This window comes from Pelodiscus sinensis, chromosome 24, assembly GCF_049634645.1.
Source record: "Pelodiscus sinensis isolate JC-2024 chromosome 24, ASM4963464v1, whole genome shotgun sequence".
NCBI classification, from domain to species: domain Eukaryota; kingdom Metazoa; phylum Chordata; order Testudines; family Trionychidae; genus Pelodiscus; species Pelodiscus sinensis.
In genome coordinates this window covers 18,913,930-18,931,224 of record NC_134734.1, presented here as the reverse complement: position 1 = coordinate 18,931,224, position 17,295 = coordinate 18,913,930, and the positions used below count along the sequence as shown (strand labels likewise).

At 54.8% G+C, this 17,295-nt stretch overlaps 1 protein-coding gene across 1 annotated transcript in view; it reads left to right on the top strand.

Annotated features, from left to right (window-relative positions):
• Positions 1 to 17,295, top strand: part of CDC42SE1 (CDC42 small effector 1) — a 56,750-nt gene that overhangs the window by 13,555 nt on the left and 25,900 nt on the right. Inside the window, exon 2 of the mRNA XM_075907982.1 lies at positions 15,568 to 15,925. Within this exon, the coding sequence (XP_075764097.1) occupies positions 15,872 to 15,925 (54 nt within the window). The 5' untranslated portion in view covers positions 15,568 to 15,871. The remainder of the gene's footprint in view (positions 1 to 15,567; positions 15,926 to 17,295) is intronic.

Below are 17,295 nucleotides of genomic sequence, written 5' to 3'. Positions count from 1 at the left end.
GTGTCGGTCTTCTCTCCTAGCGCTCTGAGCAGGTTGAAGGCCTGGTGGAGTTAAGCCATTCCTGCCTGTCCCTCGTGCCTGGCAGTGCTGCTAGTGTCCCTCCCGAAGCTCCATCCTTGAGCGCTATTGGCGTTCCTGAGTGGCTTAGGGGATAGGGCCCTTGCCTGGGGAGTGCAGGGTGGGGGGTTCAAGCCCCACCCACCCTGGGAGTTGCGGGACAGCCAACACAGGATGAAAGACCCTCAGGAGGTGGGGTGGGTTCCTAAGTGGCAGAACATGAGCCCTAGGCCACGGTCAGGCCTGGTCCCTGCGTGGCCTGTGCTGGATGTAGATTAATGAGACCTCAGAGTAATGAGCTGGCTAATGAGGCCATCACAGGAGCACTGTGTGTTCCCCGTTTGCCCTCCCATGGAATCTCTGGCACCGTCCCTGTGAGCAGACCGACTTTGGGAGTGAGTGGAAGACACGCCTCACCTGAGCGGGTGCCGGGCCAGCCTCCATGCTTGGAAAGGTGCTGCCCATATCTGATACTTCCCTCTATGCCAGCATTAAGTGGGGTCACCCCAGAGCCCCCGCTTATGCTGTTAAAGCGGGGAGCATGTCTGGGCACGGTGATGAAGCGAGTCCCGGTGCCGTCCAGACTGTCCCATCGGACTAGGGGCTGCCCTTTGGACCAGGGCATCCGGCCAGTGGGCCGCTGTCCTTGGTGAGGGCGGGCCGAGGTTCTTGGTCGGGGAGAATCTTCTAACATGGTCCCCTGCCAGAAAGGGCCCCCCCTAAACCCTCTCGGAGCCTCTCTAGAGGTGACTGATTCTCTTCCACATCAGCCCATTTGTGCCTAGCAAATCTAGGCCTTTGGCCTGCTCCCATCACTGCAATAGCTGGGTATCAGCTCGTTCTGGGGTAAGGAACGTCTTCAGCTGCAAATCCCTTTTGCGTTGCCAATTCTGGCAAAATCAGGACCCGTCGCTTCCCACTGGCTACTGCTCCACCACTGTCTAGCAAAGGCAGGTGGTGCAGCATAGAGGGGGCTCGCGTGTCTCCCCAGACGTAGAACTAGAGCTACAAAACCTTCTTTCGGAAAGCTCTGCCCTAACTCAAGCTGGGATTGTTTTGGGGAGGTCCGACGGGCTTGCGTTACACAGGCGGGCAGATGAGATGGTCCTGGTGGTCCATTCCGGCTCTCGTCGGTAGATAATCGTTTTTCTACTTTGCTGGCTGAACCTTAAGAAAATAGTTTTTGGGGGGAGAGCTTGAAACTTTGAATTCAAGTCAGAACATTTCAGTTTGTGTTCCAGGCTACTTCAAGCCATTTTTAAATAAATAACTAGAATAAAATTGAGATTAACCTTTGAAAGGAAACATTGTTCAGAAACAAAACATATTTTTCATTTTTTTTTTCTGAATTTGTTGTGGTTGACCCAAACGATTTGGTGAATTAGACACAGATTTGCCAAATGTTTTTGTCCACATCTTCTCTCCCCTTCCGCCACCTCCCCCCAAAAAGTTTTCAACTGGAAAACTTTTCCCAGTTCTACTCCGAGCAATTCCAAACACTGTTGAGGAAAATCTGCCCGCGTCTTGACAGCCAGCAGCTCCTGCGGTGACTGAATGGAAATCCTGAATGTGAGAAGTCCATGCAGAGCCAGGATGCTCTCAGCCTGCCGTTCAGATGAGCACAGTCCTGTCTACACTAGCCCTTAAACTATTGTCAGCCCTGGTGTAACATGGGCCAGTGTAGACACAGCTGGCTGGATGTTTAAATGCTGACGGGTAGTTGGGGAAATATTGGTGTGATCAGTAATCTGGGAAACTCCAGATCCTCTTTCCCTTCCCTCCCCCCTGACTTTTCTGCTGAGTCACCTTTCCTGGCCGGTGGAAGCTGGCTGATAAACATCAATTTGTGCATTTGCCGGACCAAGTCGGGGATTCCTTATAACTCTGTGGGCAGCTGGGCGAGCCGAAAGTCTGGGACAAAGAGGTCAGCTTTGCCCTCGGCTAGTCACACGGGCTAACTTCATGGGTTTAATTTTGGCTCTGCCCATTCATGCTGCCTTAAAAATGCTTGCTCTGTTTGGGGAAAGAGCAGCTTTTGCACCACTAGGGGTTTCTCTTACTTTCACAGATTCTGTCATAAGAACGGCCAGCTTGGGTCAGACCAACAGTCCATCTAGCCCAGTGTCCTGTCTGACGACAGTGGCCAATGCCAGATTCCCCAGAGGGAGTGAACAGAACAGGGAACCATCCAATGATCCCTCCCCTGTTGCCCATTTCCAGACACAGAGGCTAGGGACCCCATCCTGGCTAATAGCCATTGATGGACCTAACCTCCATGAATCTATCTAGCTCTTTTTTGAACCTTGTTAAAGTCCTAGCCTTCACTGCATCCTCTGGCAAGGAGTTCCACAGGTTGTGCACTGAGAAGAGACTGACTGTCCTGAGCCCTTCTCTTTTCAGCCAGGCTTTGCTATCACTCCTTCCTTGGGGAGGATCTCTAAGCTCTTGGCAAAAAGTGAATTAGGCTCTCATAACCTCTCCAGGAAGTGAGCTGGGATCCTACTTGTACAGGTAGGGGAAATAAGGGCTTGGAGAAGGAAGGTGACTTGGCAGCCTTCTGCCTGTAAATCGGTGCTGAAGTGGGACTAGAACCCAGGCACCTTGACTCTCGATTCCCCTGCTCTAACCATTAGACTTCACTCCCTCCAAAGTGGGACGAGGATGAGGGATGTAAAAGGTTAACCAGTCACATGGTAGGTGTTAGGCTTACCAGAATGCTTACCAGAATGTTTAGCTGAGTCCAGCTGGCCGTGTGGGGGTGGCAGGCCCTGGCCACTCTGACTTGGCCCCTGTAGACTGGTGGGACTTGGACCCCAGCCATGCAGGCTGTGCATGTTGGGCCGTCAGCTCTCGTGGCTCTGATTTGGCCCAGGCGGGCCAGCAAGGCCAAGCCAACAAGGCTTTGGCTCTGGCCATGCCACAGGCCTGGCTGCTCCTACTTGGGTCGGCAGGACCCTGCCTACCCGCCAACAGTTAGTCATTTAACCAGCTAACTATTTAAACTAGTATCCCTAACCAGAACCAAGTACCCTGGCTCACATCTCCCCGTTTAGCGGCTAGGTAGTGCTAAGTTAACATGCATCCCAGCTGCCTCCTTGTCTTGCCTGGCAGTCCTAGGCGTGGGACCGTTCTCACGAGGCTTAGCTGGTTACCTCCCTCTGTGCTGTCCCACCCCTCGCTCTGCAAGTGTCCCCGGTACCCCAGCCTGCCTGCCGCTGTGCGTCACCTGCTCTCTGAGGGCAACGCACAGGCTGGGGCAGTGAGTTACCCTCTGGCGCCGTGTAAGCAAGCACCTTTATTCTTAAGGTAAAAGCAATTCTGGAGCAATTGCATGGAAACCAAGAGCTGTCGCTCCCCACAGGTGACGTGCCCCTCAGTCTTATGTATGGGGCTGTGTCTGCCAGCGTCCCTCCAGCTCTTCCACGAGGGTTGGGGCTGCCTGTCTGTTTGGCTGCATCCAAAAGAAACCACCCTCGGGCGGGGTCAAGCTCCATGTTTTAAATCCAAGGCCCTTTTGTTGGTTGAGTGGCTGGGAAGCCCCGTTTAACGAGGCTCTGCAAACCCCCCCCCCCCCCCATGGGGTGGAAATTCTCTGGAGCGGTCTATAATCTCCGGTCACCCCCCCAGCACACACTGGTTATTTCCGGAAGGAGCTCAGGAGAGGGGCAGTACAACACAGCCACAGGTAAACCACGTGTAACACCGTACATAAGAACGGCCGTACTGGGTCAGACCAAGGTCCATCTCGCTCAGTAGCCTGTCTGCCGACAGTGGCCAGCACCAGGTGCCCCAGAGGGGGTGGACCGAAGACAATGATCAAGCGATTTGTCTCCTGCCATCTCTCTCCAGCCTTTGACAAACGGAGGCCAAGGACACCATTTCTATCCCCTGGCTAATAGCCTTTTATGGACCTAACCTCCATGAAATGATCTAGTTTCTCTTTAAACTCTGTTATACTCCTAGCCTTCACAGCCCCCTCTGGCAAGGAGTTCCACAGGTTGACTACATGCTGTGTGAAGAAGAACTTTCTTTTATTCGTTTTAAACCTGCTACCCATTAATTTCATTTGGTGTCCTCTAGTTCTTCTGTTATGGGAACTAATAAATAACTTTTCTTTATTCACCCTCTCCACACCACTCATGATTTTAAAGACCTCTATCATATCCCCCCTTAGTCTCCTCTTTTCTAAACTGAAAAGTTCCAGTTGCTTTAACCTCTCTTCATATGGGACCCATTTCAAACCTTTAGTTGCCCTTTTCTGAGCCCTTTCTAAGGCCAAAATATCTTTTTTTGAGGTGAAGAGACCACATCTGTACACAGTATTCCAGATGTGGGCGTACCATAGTTTTATACAGGGGCAGCAAGATATTCTGGGTCTTATTTTCTATCCCTTTCTTAATAATTCCTAGCATCCTATTTGCCTCTTTGACTGGCGCTGCACACTGCGTGGAAGTTTTCAGAGAACCATCCACGATAACTCCAAGATCTCTTTCCTGAGACCGTGGTCCCCAACGACACCGCCCGGGGTTGCAACGGCTGTCTCAGCCTCCCCCCTCCCTGCAGAGCTCTGGTCTTGCTGCTCATGCTCCTTATGCCGTTGTGAATGCAGCCTTTTGGGTCCTGCTGCTGATCGCTCACTGGCAGGAAGGCACTTGGAGACCCACCCACTCCCCTGCCGCCTCCATCCTGCCGGCTCTCCCCCTCCCCCTCCCTGCTGCTTTTCAAAGCATTTCCTCCATACAGCAGAGCCTGGGAGAACCAGGCTGCGGGGAAGATCAGCTGGGGGCTGAGGGCTCCCTCGTTCACCTGCCCATTGAACTGGGCTTCCAGGTCTGGATTTGTACAGGAGCTTGGTGCATCTGGTCCAGCGCTAGCTGGGAAATGTGGCCTTGATTGGCAGAGCAGGAGTCTATGAAAACGCCATGCAGGCAGTGGGTGCCAAGGCCTTGAAAACCTGCCCCAGAAGGCCCACGTGATGGGCAGTGAGGCGGGGAGCAGAAGCGGGGAAGCCTGGGGGATAAAAACCACCTCCCCAGACTTTCCATAGCTATTGTCTGTGGCTGGGATCTCGTGACACGGCTGCTCGCTCTTGTGGAAAGTCCGGTTTCCTTCCACGCTGCACCTCCTCCAGCATATGTAAAATCCGAGTGAGAAGTTAGTTTCCCACATAAAGGTCAGCAGCTGAAACAAGCAGACGAAGGTGTCTCTTCCCCTGCCCGTGGACATGCTCTGCTGTGCTTGTGCCGTGTGTGTGTTTGCACGTGCGTGTGTGCGCACGATCAGTGTGTTTTGTACAAAGGGTCGCCTCCAGGCTGCCTGCTGCAAAACTGATCGAAAGGGGGAAGCTCCCTGTTGGGTAGCACTAGTAGACTGGTTCTAAGCCTTGGCCCCCCTCCGCCCCCACCCACTAGCAGGTGCCGTCTGCAATCCTGTTCACACTTGTGTGCCTGCATGTGTAGGGTCTGTGAGCTGGTATTGTCCCTCGTGCGGCGAGGTGCTCAGAACTGCTCGCCTTGTGATCTCCTCACCTTGTCGCTTGGCTCTTCTCCGCCCGTGAGGGGAGGAAGGATTAAAGCGCCCCTCTCAGAATCACGAGCCCCAGTCCGTGCTCTGTCCTCGGCCGGGCGTGGAAACGCCCAGGATTCCTCTGCACTCTTGTGCACGGGAGTAGCCCTGGGTGGTCGTCTGCTGCTGAGGCCAGACCTCCAGGGGAGAGCAACGCCGGCCTGCCTGCGAAGGGCTGGGGGCAGGACGCCAGAACTTTGCACCCTCCGCCATTTACTTCACAGCCCCGGGTTCCAGGAGCTGGATGAGCACGACCTCCCTCGGGGGCTGGTTATGGGGGAAAGGGTGGAACACTAATAAGACTTCAGCCGGGGGAAGGAGATCGTGCTCTGTGTGGGGAGCAGGCCCCGCTTGTAACTGCGTCTGCAGTCGCCGGGCTCTTGCAGGGGGGTCAAACTCCTTGTGCTTGGCGAGTCGTGGCGCTCCCCCCCCCCCTCTTCTGGGGGTGTGCATGGCCCTTCCCAGCCCCCCAAGTGTAACTGAAAGCAGCCAGGGCAGGGACTCGGCCCAGTGACTAGCCACAGTGGCTGTGAATTCCAGCCCAACGCCCCTCGTCCCTCTGAGCCGGGGGCGGGCAGCAGGTATCCCTGGTGCCAGCTCTGTATTCCCTCAGGGAGGAGCCTGGCTGTGAAAGCCGACAGCTGTTAGACTGGCCGATGCTTTGGCTGGCACCGGCCCCCCAGGGAAGACCCCCAGCAAATATCCGAGAGAGGTGAGTCTCCCCTTTGCCGAGTAGCGAGGCTGGGCCGGGTGCTGGCAAACCCCGCCGGAGGCTCCCTTTCAAGTCTGCTGCGCTCGGGCGGCCGGGGCAGAGGAAGTGACCTTTCCTGTTTTCCAACGTGTAATCAAAACAGCCCCCCCCTCTGGACCTGCGTGCGGCGAGGGCTGGTGTGACGCAGCAAACGGCTCGCCCGCCTCCCCCCACCACTGGGAAACGTTTTTCCTTTTGGCTGATTACGGCCTGGGTTACAGGCGGGGTTTTTTTTTTCCCCCAGTAGAACTAAGCTGGGGGCGATTTGTTTTACCAGTATAAATATCCTGCTCTTCTCCCTGGGGCAGCGATCCCGTAGAAACCACCCCTCTGCCTCGCGCTTCTCGAGCTCCTTTGCCGCACGATGGGGCCTCAGAACTGGCCAGTGGTCACCAGCTGGTCGAGCGGGATCTGCTAGTCGATCCCGGAGCCTCTGACTGGTTTGGCTGGGAGGCTGTCAAGTGGTGGGCACGTCAGCTGTCCCCCTCCCCCCAGGGTGAAAGGAGCTTAAATTTCTTACTGGTACTGTCCTATGGCAACCCGGATCCCTGGCGGATCTTGATATAGCTCCCGGCTGGCTTTTGCCGCAGCTCAGCCAGCTCTTGCGGGTGCACCCTTGTGCACAGCTCCAGCTTCCTTTCACCTCTGTTCTCCCCCCCCCCCCCCCCCCACACACACTGCTGTGCTGCTCCTGACCTCTGCCTTGCAGCTGGCCCTGGGAGCATCCTGCTTGCTGTGTAGGGTGGGGGAGGCAGAGGAAGGGGTGCTGATGTCAGGGTGGACCCCACTCCCTCCTTCTCTGCACCATCTTTACACAAGGGGCAGGGTGGGGCCTTGGAAAAGGGGTGGGGCGGGGCCTTAGGAAAGGAGGCGGGGCAAGGGCATTTGGGTGTGAGCGAGTTCAGTGAGTGGCAGCTGAGGCTAGTGAGCAGGCCGGATGAGTGGCCTCCATCTCAATGGGCCAAAGGATTGTCTTTTAAAGCTGGTCAGGATCCTTGTTAGATTTGGGGAAACTGAGGCACAGGGTGGGGCTGTGACTTGCTCAAGGTCACCCAGCAGGCCAGAGCCAGAATAGCCCCTCCCCCCCCGCTGAATCCCAGCGAGATTTGGCAGTATGGGAATAAGCTATCCGAGCATAAGTGCTCTTACGCAGTCTGTGTCCACGTTGGTTTGGAATATCGTACCGCTTTACGTACGCTGGCGAAGTCAGAGCAGGACGTTTGCTGTGTGCTGGCAAGGCCTGGCCCAGAATTGCTAGGATGCCCTGAGGGTCAAAGACCCTTCAGGTTCACCCATATCACAGCACCTGCTGCTCTCAAGCATCGTTCTGGGTTTTTCAGCCGGGGAAACTGAGGCACGGATACACAAGGCCAGGAATGGAACCCAGATTTCCACACTCCCAGGCTAGGGCTTTTCAGCCGGGGAAACTGAGGCACGGATACACAAGGCCAGGAATGGAACCCAGATTTCCATACTCCCAGGCTAGGGCTATCTCCTTTGGCCACTGTCATGCTACAGGCATCAGCACTTGCTAATCCAGCTTTGACTGGGACTTGGGTGTTGCACTAGACCTTGAAGTCCTATCCGTTGGAGCCCCATCTTCATTTGGTGGTGGTGGTAGGAGGGAAATTCCTCCTTGCATGGTCCAAAACCCCAGTTGATGACTTGGAGGAGACAACCGGCCCCCCACTTCTCCCCACCCTCCCCAAGGCACAAGAGGGGGCGACAACTTGAACCAGGACAGATTAGTGCTGCAGAAACCGGTCCCGATCCTCCTCTGAGCGCTGTAAATGTAAACCAGGGGTCGCTGCGTGGAGAGTGACCGCGTCACGTTGTAGGAGACCAGTCCCAAGCCTGCGGGAACAGTCTGGCAGGCTGGGTGATCCAGAAAGTCCTTGCCACATCTCCTGAACCCCCCCCCCCCCCCACGTTATGGATTGGAGTGTTTGGGTCCCAGCCAGTGACAACCCCCAACCCCCCATTTCCTTGGGCTGTCTGGCCTGCCCGCTGCTTATTTGTTTTTCAGCCTCTGAGTCAGAGCCCAGCTGGAAATGAAGATGCATTTCCCCCTTCTCCTTTTAGAAATTAAGCTTTATAACCTGCTGGGAAAGGACAGACTATTTATAGCCCTGGGTGTCCAGGGATACTTGGGTTTGTTTTGGTCTGTGTGGGTGGCTCTTCTTCCCTGGACACATCCTCCTGTTCCCTCCCTGCACTGGGTCTCCCTGTAACGGAGGTGGGGCTGCCCGGATGTGCAGGGGTGCTTCGAAGAGTTGCATCCCGGCTCATTTGGCTGGGCGCGTACATGCACGGTGCAAAGGGATTGGTGCTCTGAGCAGAACCGCGCCCTTCAGCACGGCTGGGGCGGGGCAGGTGGAGACGGGGAGGCGGAACCCTTTTTGAAACCAGCGGCAATGCGCGTGGGAGGAGGATCCCCTAGGTAAGAGGAAGGTTGATGCATTCTGCAGGGCTAGACTTGGTTCCTATTGAAATCCCTCAGCAAAACTCCCAGACACCAAAGGGAGCAGGGTCAGGAAGGGGGGGTTCGTCTCCAGCTGCTTTCGACCCTTCGCTCTCTCCCCCGCCTGTGTCTCTGAGCTGGGCTGACTTCCCTTAGCAAGACGAACCCATGCTAGTTCCTGTTCGTTCTCGTTAGGGCTGCGGAGGGGGGAGCTGGAATCTGTGCCGACTCCTGCATCATCTACAGAACCCGCTGCTAAGCTCCAGCAGCAGCGTCGTGATGGGTGGAGGGGGGCGCAGGAGGCGGACGGAGCACAGCCTCGCGTTCCAGCTTTTTGTGAAGATCAGTGGCAAACTTCACATCTCCCTTCCTCCCCAAAAGCCCCCCCCCCTCATTAAACCTTCAAGCTAAGCACCCTTCCTCTGCCGCTTGAGTCAGTTGGTAAGTGGGGTGAGGGGGATCACCCCGTCTCCTGGGCATTTCGAGAGACTCGGCATGTTCAGATCACGGAGCTGGGGGGGGCGGCTAGAGGGAGAACGTGGGGGGAAGGGGAGGAGGTATTGAGTCCCCAAGGAAGCATAAATATTCCCCAGGCTGTTTGTCGGTTCTGCTGAGTCACTGTTCTGACCACCAGCTCCTGTCTGGCTGCTGAGCATCATGTTCTAGGGATGTTAACTATCGTTAATTGAATAGTCGAGTAACCTCGAGTTCTTACCGGTTAGTCGACTATTCTCTAGTCCCTGGGGGCGGAGCCAGCAGCCAGTGTGCTCCAGCCTCACTCCCGAGGAGCCTCCTGTCACTCGATGCTGCTGCCTCTGTATCCGAGGCAGCAGTGCAGGGTGCCAGGTGGGAGCTGGTCTGTGAGGGGAGCCGGTTTAAAAACCAGCTTCCCTCGCCGACCAACTGCCTGTCCCCTGTGCCGCTGCCTCTGATGAAGAGGCAGCAGCATCCCCTGTCTAGGGTGGGTCTGAGCTCCCAGATCTGGTGCAAGCCCAGCCCACTGCTCCTCCAAGCCGGGTCTCTGCTGCCGGACGGGGAGGAGCAGTGTTTACTGCTCCCACTTCTTATGCATCTTCTTCTGCAGCTTGTGGGCAAGAGTGTCTTTGTCGTGTGTGTGCGCACAGCATCCCGCACAACAGGGCTTTCCTTTCGCCTGGAGTCCATTGGCGCTCCTGCAATGTATCTAACTCTGTAGCACAGCGTGGTCAGGTTGGAAGGGTTTCAGCCAGCCAGCTCTTAGACTGTGGAAATCTCCAGCTCTCATCTGCTTTGTGTAGAAGGAAGCGTGATGCTGTAGGGCCTGCCCTGCGGAGGGGTGGTTTCAGGACACATCAGGAGCCCTTCGGCTGACAAACCAGGTTAACCCCACAGGGACAGTAACCAGATGTGATGGCCTGGAAAAACCTCCCCCCGCCGAGCAGACTTCACGGGAAATGCTTTTGTTGATGATTAAAGGGACCGAGAAAATAAAATGCAGCCTGGTTCCGCTTCACTGAAAGCAGCTTCCTGTTATCTGACCGGACAGCCGTATTCAAAGCTGGAGGCCTTGTCCCTGTGCCCGATCTCTTTCTCGGTGCGGGGGGTGGGGAGTGAGTGTTTGTCTTACTAGTGAAAGAAGCACAGGGGGGGGGGGGAAAAGCCTTTTCAGAATATTTTCTTGCACAAGAATAACCTTATTTCAGAGAGGAAGATGCTTGGTTGGGCCATGTGTGTAGTTGTTTAATAAATGGAAAGGTGACCTGCAAAGGGGGTGGAGCGAGCTTGGATTTTTGTGCCTAAACTGATCTTCTCCCGGCCCTGGGAGTACATTACAGATGACTGGTGAACTGGCAGGCTCATGACATCAGCGAGGGCTGAAATCTGATTAAAGGAGGCGAGAGGATTTTTTTAATCCATCTTAAAAATCTAGCTAATTTTTAAAAATGCTTAACTCAACCAGTCAGGGAAGCTACTAGAACACCACAGCAAATGTTCAGACCACAATACCTGGCGGATGAAGGGTGATCACTAGCAGCCGGCATGGATAGACCAAGAACAACTCATGCCAAATCAGCTTGATTTCTTTATTTGACAAGGTAACTGGTTTGATGGATGGGGGAGACTATCTACCTGGGCTTCAGGAAGGTTTTTGACTTGGTCCCACGTGATGTTCTCCTAAATAAGCTGGAGAAACGTGCACTCAGTGGAACTGCATTATATAGATACATTATTGGTTAAAGTGTCACCAACAAAGAGTAGCAGCTTACAAGGCGGTGTCCTGGAAGGGTTCCCCAGAGATCTGTTCTGGATCTGGTGTTGAACATCTTTATTAATGACCCAGAGGAAGGAGTAGAGAGCAAACGGATCAGGTGAAACACAGCTTGGAGGAGGGGTTGCAAGCACTTTGGCGGATAGAGCTAAATTGCAACGAGATCTTGATAAACTGGGCTGTAGACAACACAATGCAATTCAACTAAAACAAATGGAAGCTGCTCCCCGGAGGGAAGAGAAACCAAATGTGCAAATACAGGCTGGGGGAAAACCGGCTTGGTAGCAGCACTGCTGAGAAGGACCTGGGAGATACGGTGCGTCTCTTCCTCAACATGAGACGTCAGCACAGGTTGAACCTCTCTAGTCTGGCACGCTCTGGTCCGGCAACATCCATGATCCAGCATAGTCTGAGAGAGCCTGATGTCCACTTATCCTGATGGTGGACAAGTTTCCCACAGTCCAATAAAGTTTGTTTACAGCCAGCAGTCCTGGGTCTCCATGTTCTGCACTGCTATTTAGTTCTAATTTACCCCTAAATGTCTTCTCCGAACCCAGCAAGCAGTGGATGTGTTGGTCATGCTGCTAGACAATATTGACCTCCCGTCGTCCGGCAATTTCTCTGGTACGGCACCGGTCAAGTCCTGAGAGTGCCAGACTAGAGAGGTCCAACCTGTACAATGCTATTGCCAAGAAAAGCAAATGCAATGATGAGTTGCATTAACAGAGGCATAGCATGCAAGTCACAGGAAGTGACTGTAAAAAAACTTTTTTGGCACTGGCTAGGCCTCCGCTGGAGTGCTGAGTCTAGTTTTGGTCACTGATGTAGAAAAACTGGCAGGGATCCAGAGGTGAGTGGCAAAGAGGATCCAAGGGCTGGAATGCAGCCTTACGAGTAATGGCTGAAGGAACTGGGTATGGTTAGATGGGAAAAGAGGTTAGGGGGTGGGCGGGATACTGGACTTCAAATACTTGAAAGGCTGCCATAAAAAAGTTGGAGAAACATTGTTCTCTCTTGCCACAGAGGCAGGGCAGGAAGCTGTGGGTTCAACCTACATCCAACCAGCTTTAGATTAAATCCCCAGAGAAACTTCCTACCTGTAAGAACATCAGGACAACGGAACAGACATGGCTGGGGAGGTCGTGGAAGTTTCTTTACTGGAGGTTTTCAAAAGGAGGCTGACTAGCCGTCTGTCTTCGACAGGGTGGATGCTACAAATCCTACGTCTTGGCAAGGGGGTTAGATTAGATGACCTGTGTGGTCCCTTATGATGCTATGAGAATTCTCTCTCCCCATCCCCGCCATTTAAGGGCGGAGGGAGCAATCCACATCTGCAGATCCTTCAGTGTCAAAACATTGCAGCTGGGTGGCCTCATGTCCCCATTCTCCTCTTCGGGCTGGAGGACCCAGCCAAACTGTCTCCCATGATGCACCATGGTGATGATGGCAGATGTAGTTCTACCAGACAGCCTGGGCTACAGAGAACAATGGGGGGGACACACATCCTGCACTACGACTCCCATGAGGCAATGCGGCGGCACTGAACTATTTTCTTGTTTCAGCAAGAATTCCAATGCGTCTGTGGAAAATGTTGATGAAAACAAATTGGGTGGGTGGGGAAAGACCCACTTTTCCAGTCCGCTCCAATCCAGGTGGTCTCTAAACTCAGTGCTCTGGAGGGAGAGGAGAAATTCTGGCCAAGGAAAACCAGGCAGATTCCTTCGTAGTGCTCGGGGGTCTTTAACACTCGCAGCCCGTGCGATGGGATTGGGGGGTGGGGTTTTGCCCACGCGCAGTGAACTGGATGGAGCTTGATGTGGCAGAGAGAGCCGCTGGGAATGGAGGGCTGCAAGGTTCTTCAGCACAGAGCAGCCTGTGTAGCGTTCTATAGGCGGGTGCAGAAGGGGGCATTTTGGGGGTTTGTGACCCTGGCGGGAGGATACCAACCAGCGTTTTCACCTGGCTGCCTGCCTCGCTGTGAGGCCTGCCAGCCGTTACAGTGGTGATGCCAGGTGCTCCCGGAGGCTCTGCTCTGAATAACTCTTCCCTGGGGAGTGTGGAGCCGCTGTCTTCTCTTCTCCTGCGCTGCAGCCGAGCGTTGCTGACCCGGCCTGGCCTGGGGGCAAGTCTCTTCCACAATCACCACCCAGCGGCTGGGCCATGGTCCCTGGGGGCTGCTATGCCTGGGCACACCCTTGCCCTAAGGGGTGTGCCCGAAAGCCACAGGGATGGGCACCGTTGGAGACAGAAGCCCAGTTTTGCTCTCCCGGCAGGCGGGAGGTGTGGAGAGCGATTCTCCCCATGGATCTGCACAGGCATAGGGCTGCGTCTCCCCTGAGCCCTAGGGATGGGAAGCCGGGACTCTTTCTAAGCCAGCCTTGCTCCGGAACAAGGGCATGGGAATGGGGGCGCTGGGTTTTTGGCTTCGACCCCTGCCACTCACAAAGGGCGTGTTCCCAACCCACTCAGCCAGCTGGGGGCTAGCGCAGGGGCGTCTGATTCACCCTGTGGCCAGGGCAATACCAAGCTCAGAGAGAAGAAAGAGGGCAGCTTTGCAAACCTGGCTGAGAACAGCATGTGCCTGCAGGGCCAGTGATGCTAAACACCCCATTGTAAAGATATTGTCGATACAATACATGTATTTGTGAGCCCTTCCTTCCTCTCTCCATGCATGTGTCCCCCCCCACTTGCTTCCCCCCCCCCCCCCCCCCCCCCCCACACACACCATGTGGCCCAAAGTTGATGGGGCTGGTAATTTCCCGGCGCTCCTACTGGTACCTTGAGCCACTCGCTTCCCTCTTGGTGCCTCGGATTTCCTCCTTGGACATGGGAAGAATCATTCTTCCCGGCTCGACCAGATCCCGCCCCTGTCTCCGCTCGGCCCAGACCCCCAGGAACAAGCAGCGCCGCCTGTTCCTGGCCAGCACGGCCCGTCCTGATGGTGCTTCCCACTGCTACGTCGGCTGATCTTTCTGATTCTTTGGGCATGTTCTAGGATGCTTTAAAATAGACCACGCTGAGCGCCAGGGGAAAGTTCAAGGGAACTCGCTGGCATGTTGTTTAGAGCTTCGGCTTGCAGCTGCCGCCCAGGAAGTGGTTACGGTTGTGTCTGGAGGGTGCTGCAACCCCACCCTGAGCTTGAGAAGCAGAACCTAGTCTCTCTTTGCAAAGCAGAGGAAGCTCAAGCTGAAGCGGCTGTGAATGTGTCTGAAGTGTTTTAATATTTCTAAGCCTGGAAGGAACCGCTGTGATTCCTCTCCAGACTATAAAAGAAATGAGCAAAGTTCAGAGACTAGTAATGCCACACTTCTATGGTGACTCGTGTCTGTGCAGGGAACTCAACATGCTAGAAAAGTGAGAGTTGCACCCATTTTACAGATGGGAGAACTGAGGTCCCGACTAGGGGAAAAGATTGACCCTCAACTCCTGCAGCGAGTCAGTAGCAGAACTGGGACTGGAACTTAGAAATGAAGGATGTGAAAGGTAACTTGTAAGCATCACCCTTAATGGGCGATGCTTACAGGTTCCAGTTAAGTTAATCAGTGGAAACATCTTCCGTGCCTGCACCCCCTTTAATTGATTAACTGGTTAAATCTGTTTAACTGGTTAACCAATTAAATGGGATTTTATATCCCTGCTAGGAATTGAGACTTTCAGGCATTCCCTTTTCCCCAGCCATTAGACCACACTTCCCCAGTGACGGGAGAACAGAATCCCGGGGGTCCTGCCCCCGCTCCCCACTCATCTGCTCAGCATGCAGCATGTGTCACAGCCAGATACTGCCATAGGTCTGTCTGGTATGGCATCCTTCCTGCAGCTGTAACCAATCCCAAATTCCAAAAATTGTCATATGGGGTAAGTTGCTTCCTTCCTGACCCCCTGCAGCTTATGCCCTGAAGCATGAGATCTGTTGACTGACCAACAGCACGACCTCTGGACTTGAGAAAGTGTGCAGCTGGGAGGCTACCTTGGAAGGTGGGGGGAAGCCACATGCCACATAGCGTAGTAACTCGAGGGTCTTTTGTTTTGCTCGGCGGCGGCTGCAGTCCTCCATCCACAGGGATATTTCCAGCTTACGTCTGCTTGGGCTGACTGAGTCGTCCTTTTCTCTGCCACTGCTCCCCGGGTAGAAGAGCCTGCTTGAGATGACAGTACCCCAGCCTTGGCTCCCTGAGATGCATGCAGGTTTGGGTGCGGTGGGAATGGAGCCTCATCCTACAGCAGCGGTTCTTAAACTGGGTTCAAAATTTAAAATGGCCGCCCTTAAAGGGGTATGTGACTTTTTTTTTGGCTCTAACTTTCCCCCCGATCCCTTTTCCTCCCACCTCCCCCCAACAAAAAATCCTTGGTGTTCCTCATTAAAACAAAAAAAAATGATTTGGTGTTCCTCGGTCTTAAAAAGTTTAAGAAACACTGTCGTATTGACTGTGTGTGCACTGATGCATCGTGAAATGCCTCTTAACCAAATCTCCCCTTTCTTGGTAGGTGCTGCCAACACAGGCTTTGGGCTGGGGATCCCAACGGCGACCTACGATCCTGAAAACTGAAAGGAAAGGGACTTCCCCCCAGTTCCCCTGGGATTCGCTTGCGGAGACCAATATACCACCTGCTCCATGGAGTGACTCCGAGCAGGGCCTGTGCTGCCGTTTCTCGTGTGTGTGTCCGTCCGTCTGTCCATCCACCCTCCCAGGGAAAGTGGGAGCAAAGCCGGGGGCGGCAGAGCCGGGACCACATTGAGCAGCGGGAGCGATCAGAAAGCAAAAAAGAAAAACTGGAAGCCTCTGCGAATATGAGTGACTTTTGGCACAAGCTGGGCTGCTGCGTAGTAGAGAAACCCCAGCCGGTAAGTTGCTCCCACGTGACTGTGTCACCCTGGCTGCCGTGAGCCAGCAGGGGAGGGAGTAGCACCCGGGGGGATGGCTGCTCCCGATCAGCCTGTTGCTCCCTTGAGTCAGGCGCCTTGATGCTTGCCACGCCAGGCCGGTTCGCTGTTCCATGGAGGAGAACCTCTGTCAGCTCATACTGCTGTCATGGTTAGCTCTAACAGCATCTCTGAGTGCAAAACCCACCCCAGTTGGGGGGGAGGGGTATGTGTCTTCCTTCCTCCCCCCCCCCCCCCTTGCCAGGGGCAGGAGGGGAGCCAGGGAACCGGGGAGGGGGGGGGGGGGGGGATGGCGTCATCAGCAGGAGTCTAGACCACTTCCTGTTCCCCGCATTCTGAGATTGGTGGTGGGAGCAGAGCAACACAGTCCCAGGTGGTACCCAGGTGGTATGTTGCTTGGGGGAGGGCAGGGACAGTGTTTCTTCCCCCCCCCCCCCCCACACACACACACTGGAGGAGCTGGGTCAGTGATGGGGGGGACCAGACCCCTGGCTCTGCTGGTCTTATGGGCCACATTGCTCCGGGGGGTGGGGAGGGTGATAGAGGAAGAGGTGGGTGGAGAAAGGGCGAGGGAAGGGCAGGGAGAGGAGGGGCCTGGGCAGAGGGGGAGGGGCCTGGGCGGAGGGGGAGGGGCCTGTCATGAGGCCAGTGGCCCATCACCTCGTCCCACCTCTCCAATATCTGGGCTCTCCTGGGCTGGAATTCTGCAATTCTGCCCCCTTGTCTATGTGAGGGTGCTGGCGCTTTCTCTCTGCTAGGAACGCCCCAGTAGCATAGCTGCAGCTGTGGTAAAGAGGGTTGCTTCCGTCCCTGTGGCAAACCCGTCTCTCAGAAGGGGAGTGATTCTTCCCTTGACCTTGCCACATCTTCACTGGGCTTCAGTCGGCACAGCTGCAGCACGGAGGGATGTGAGGTTTTTTTAATTCAGATTAACTTTCCTGACCGTCCCCATGTGAACGAGATCTTAGGCCAGGCCGGCGTGGACAGCCGCGGATCCTCTCTGCAGAAGTCTGTGACCGAAGTGAGGTGGTATTTTTAGCAGCAGGAACAAAGCAGAAGAGACTTCGCCTCAGTCCGCTTTCCCCTAAGTGGCTGGCTCTCCTCTTTTTGGCCCTTCTGGTCCAAACCGTCAAGACGACCCCGATGTACGCGAGGCAGGTGCAGCTTCTTCAGTCCCCTCCCGCGGGTGCCTGTGTCTGAGGGTTGGTCTGCAGGGGAAAGTTAAGTCACTCGGGGTGTGAAAGTGTAGTTAAGCTAAGCTAACCTCCAGCTACAGCCTTTTGGGGAAGTGGATTAACTGCAGCAGCAGGAGAACCCCTCTTGTTGGAGTA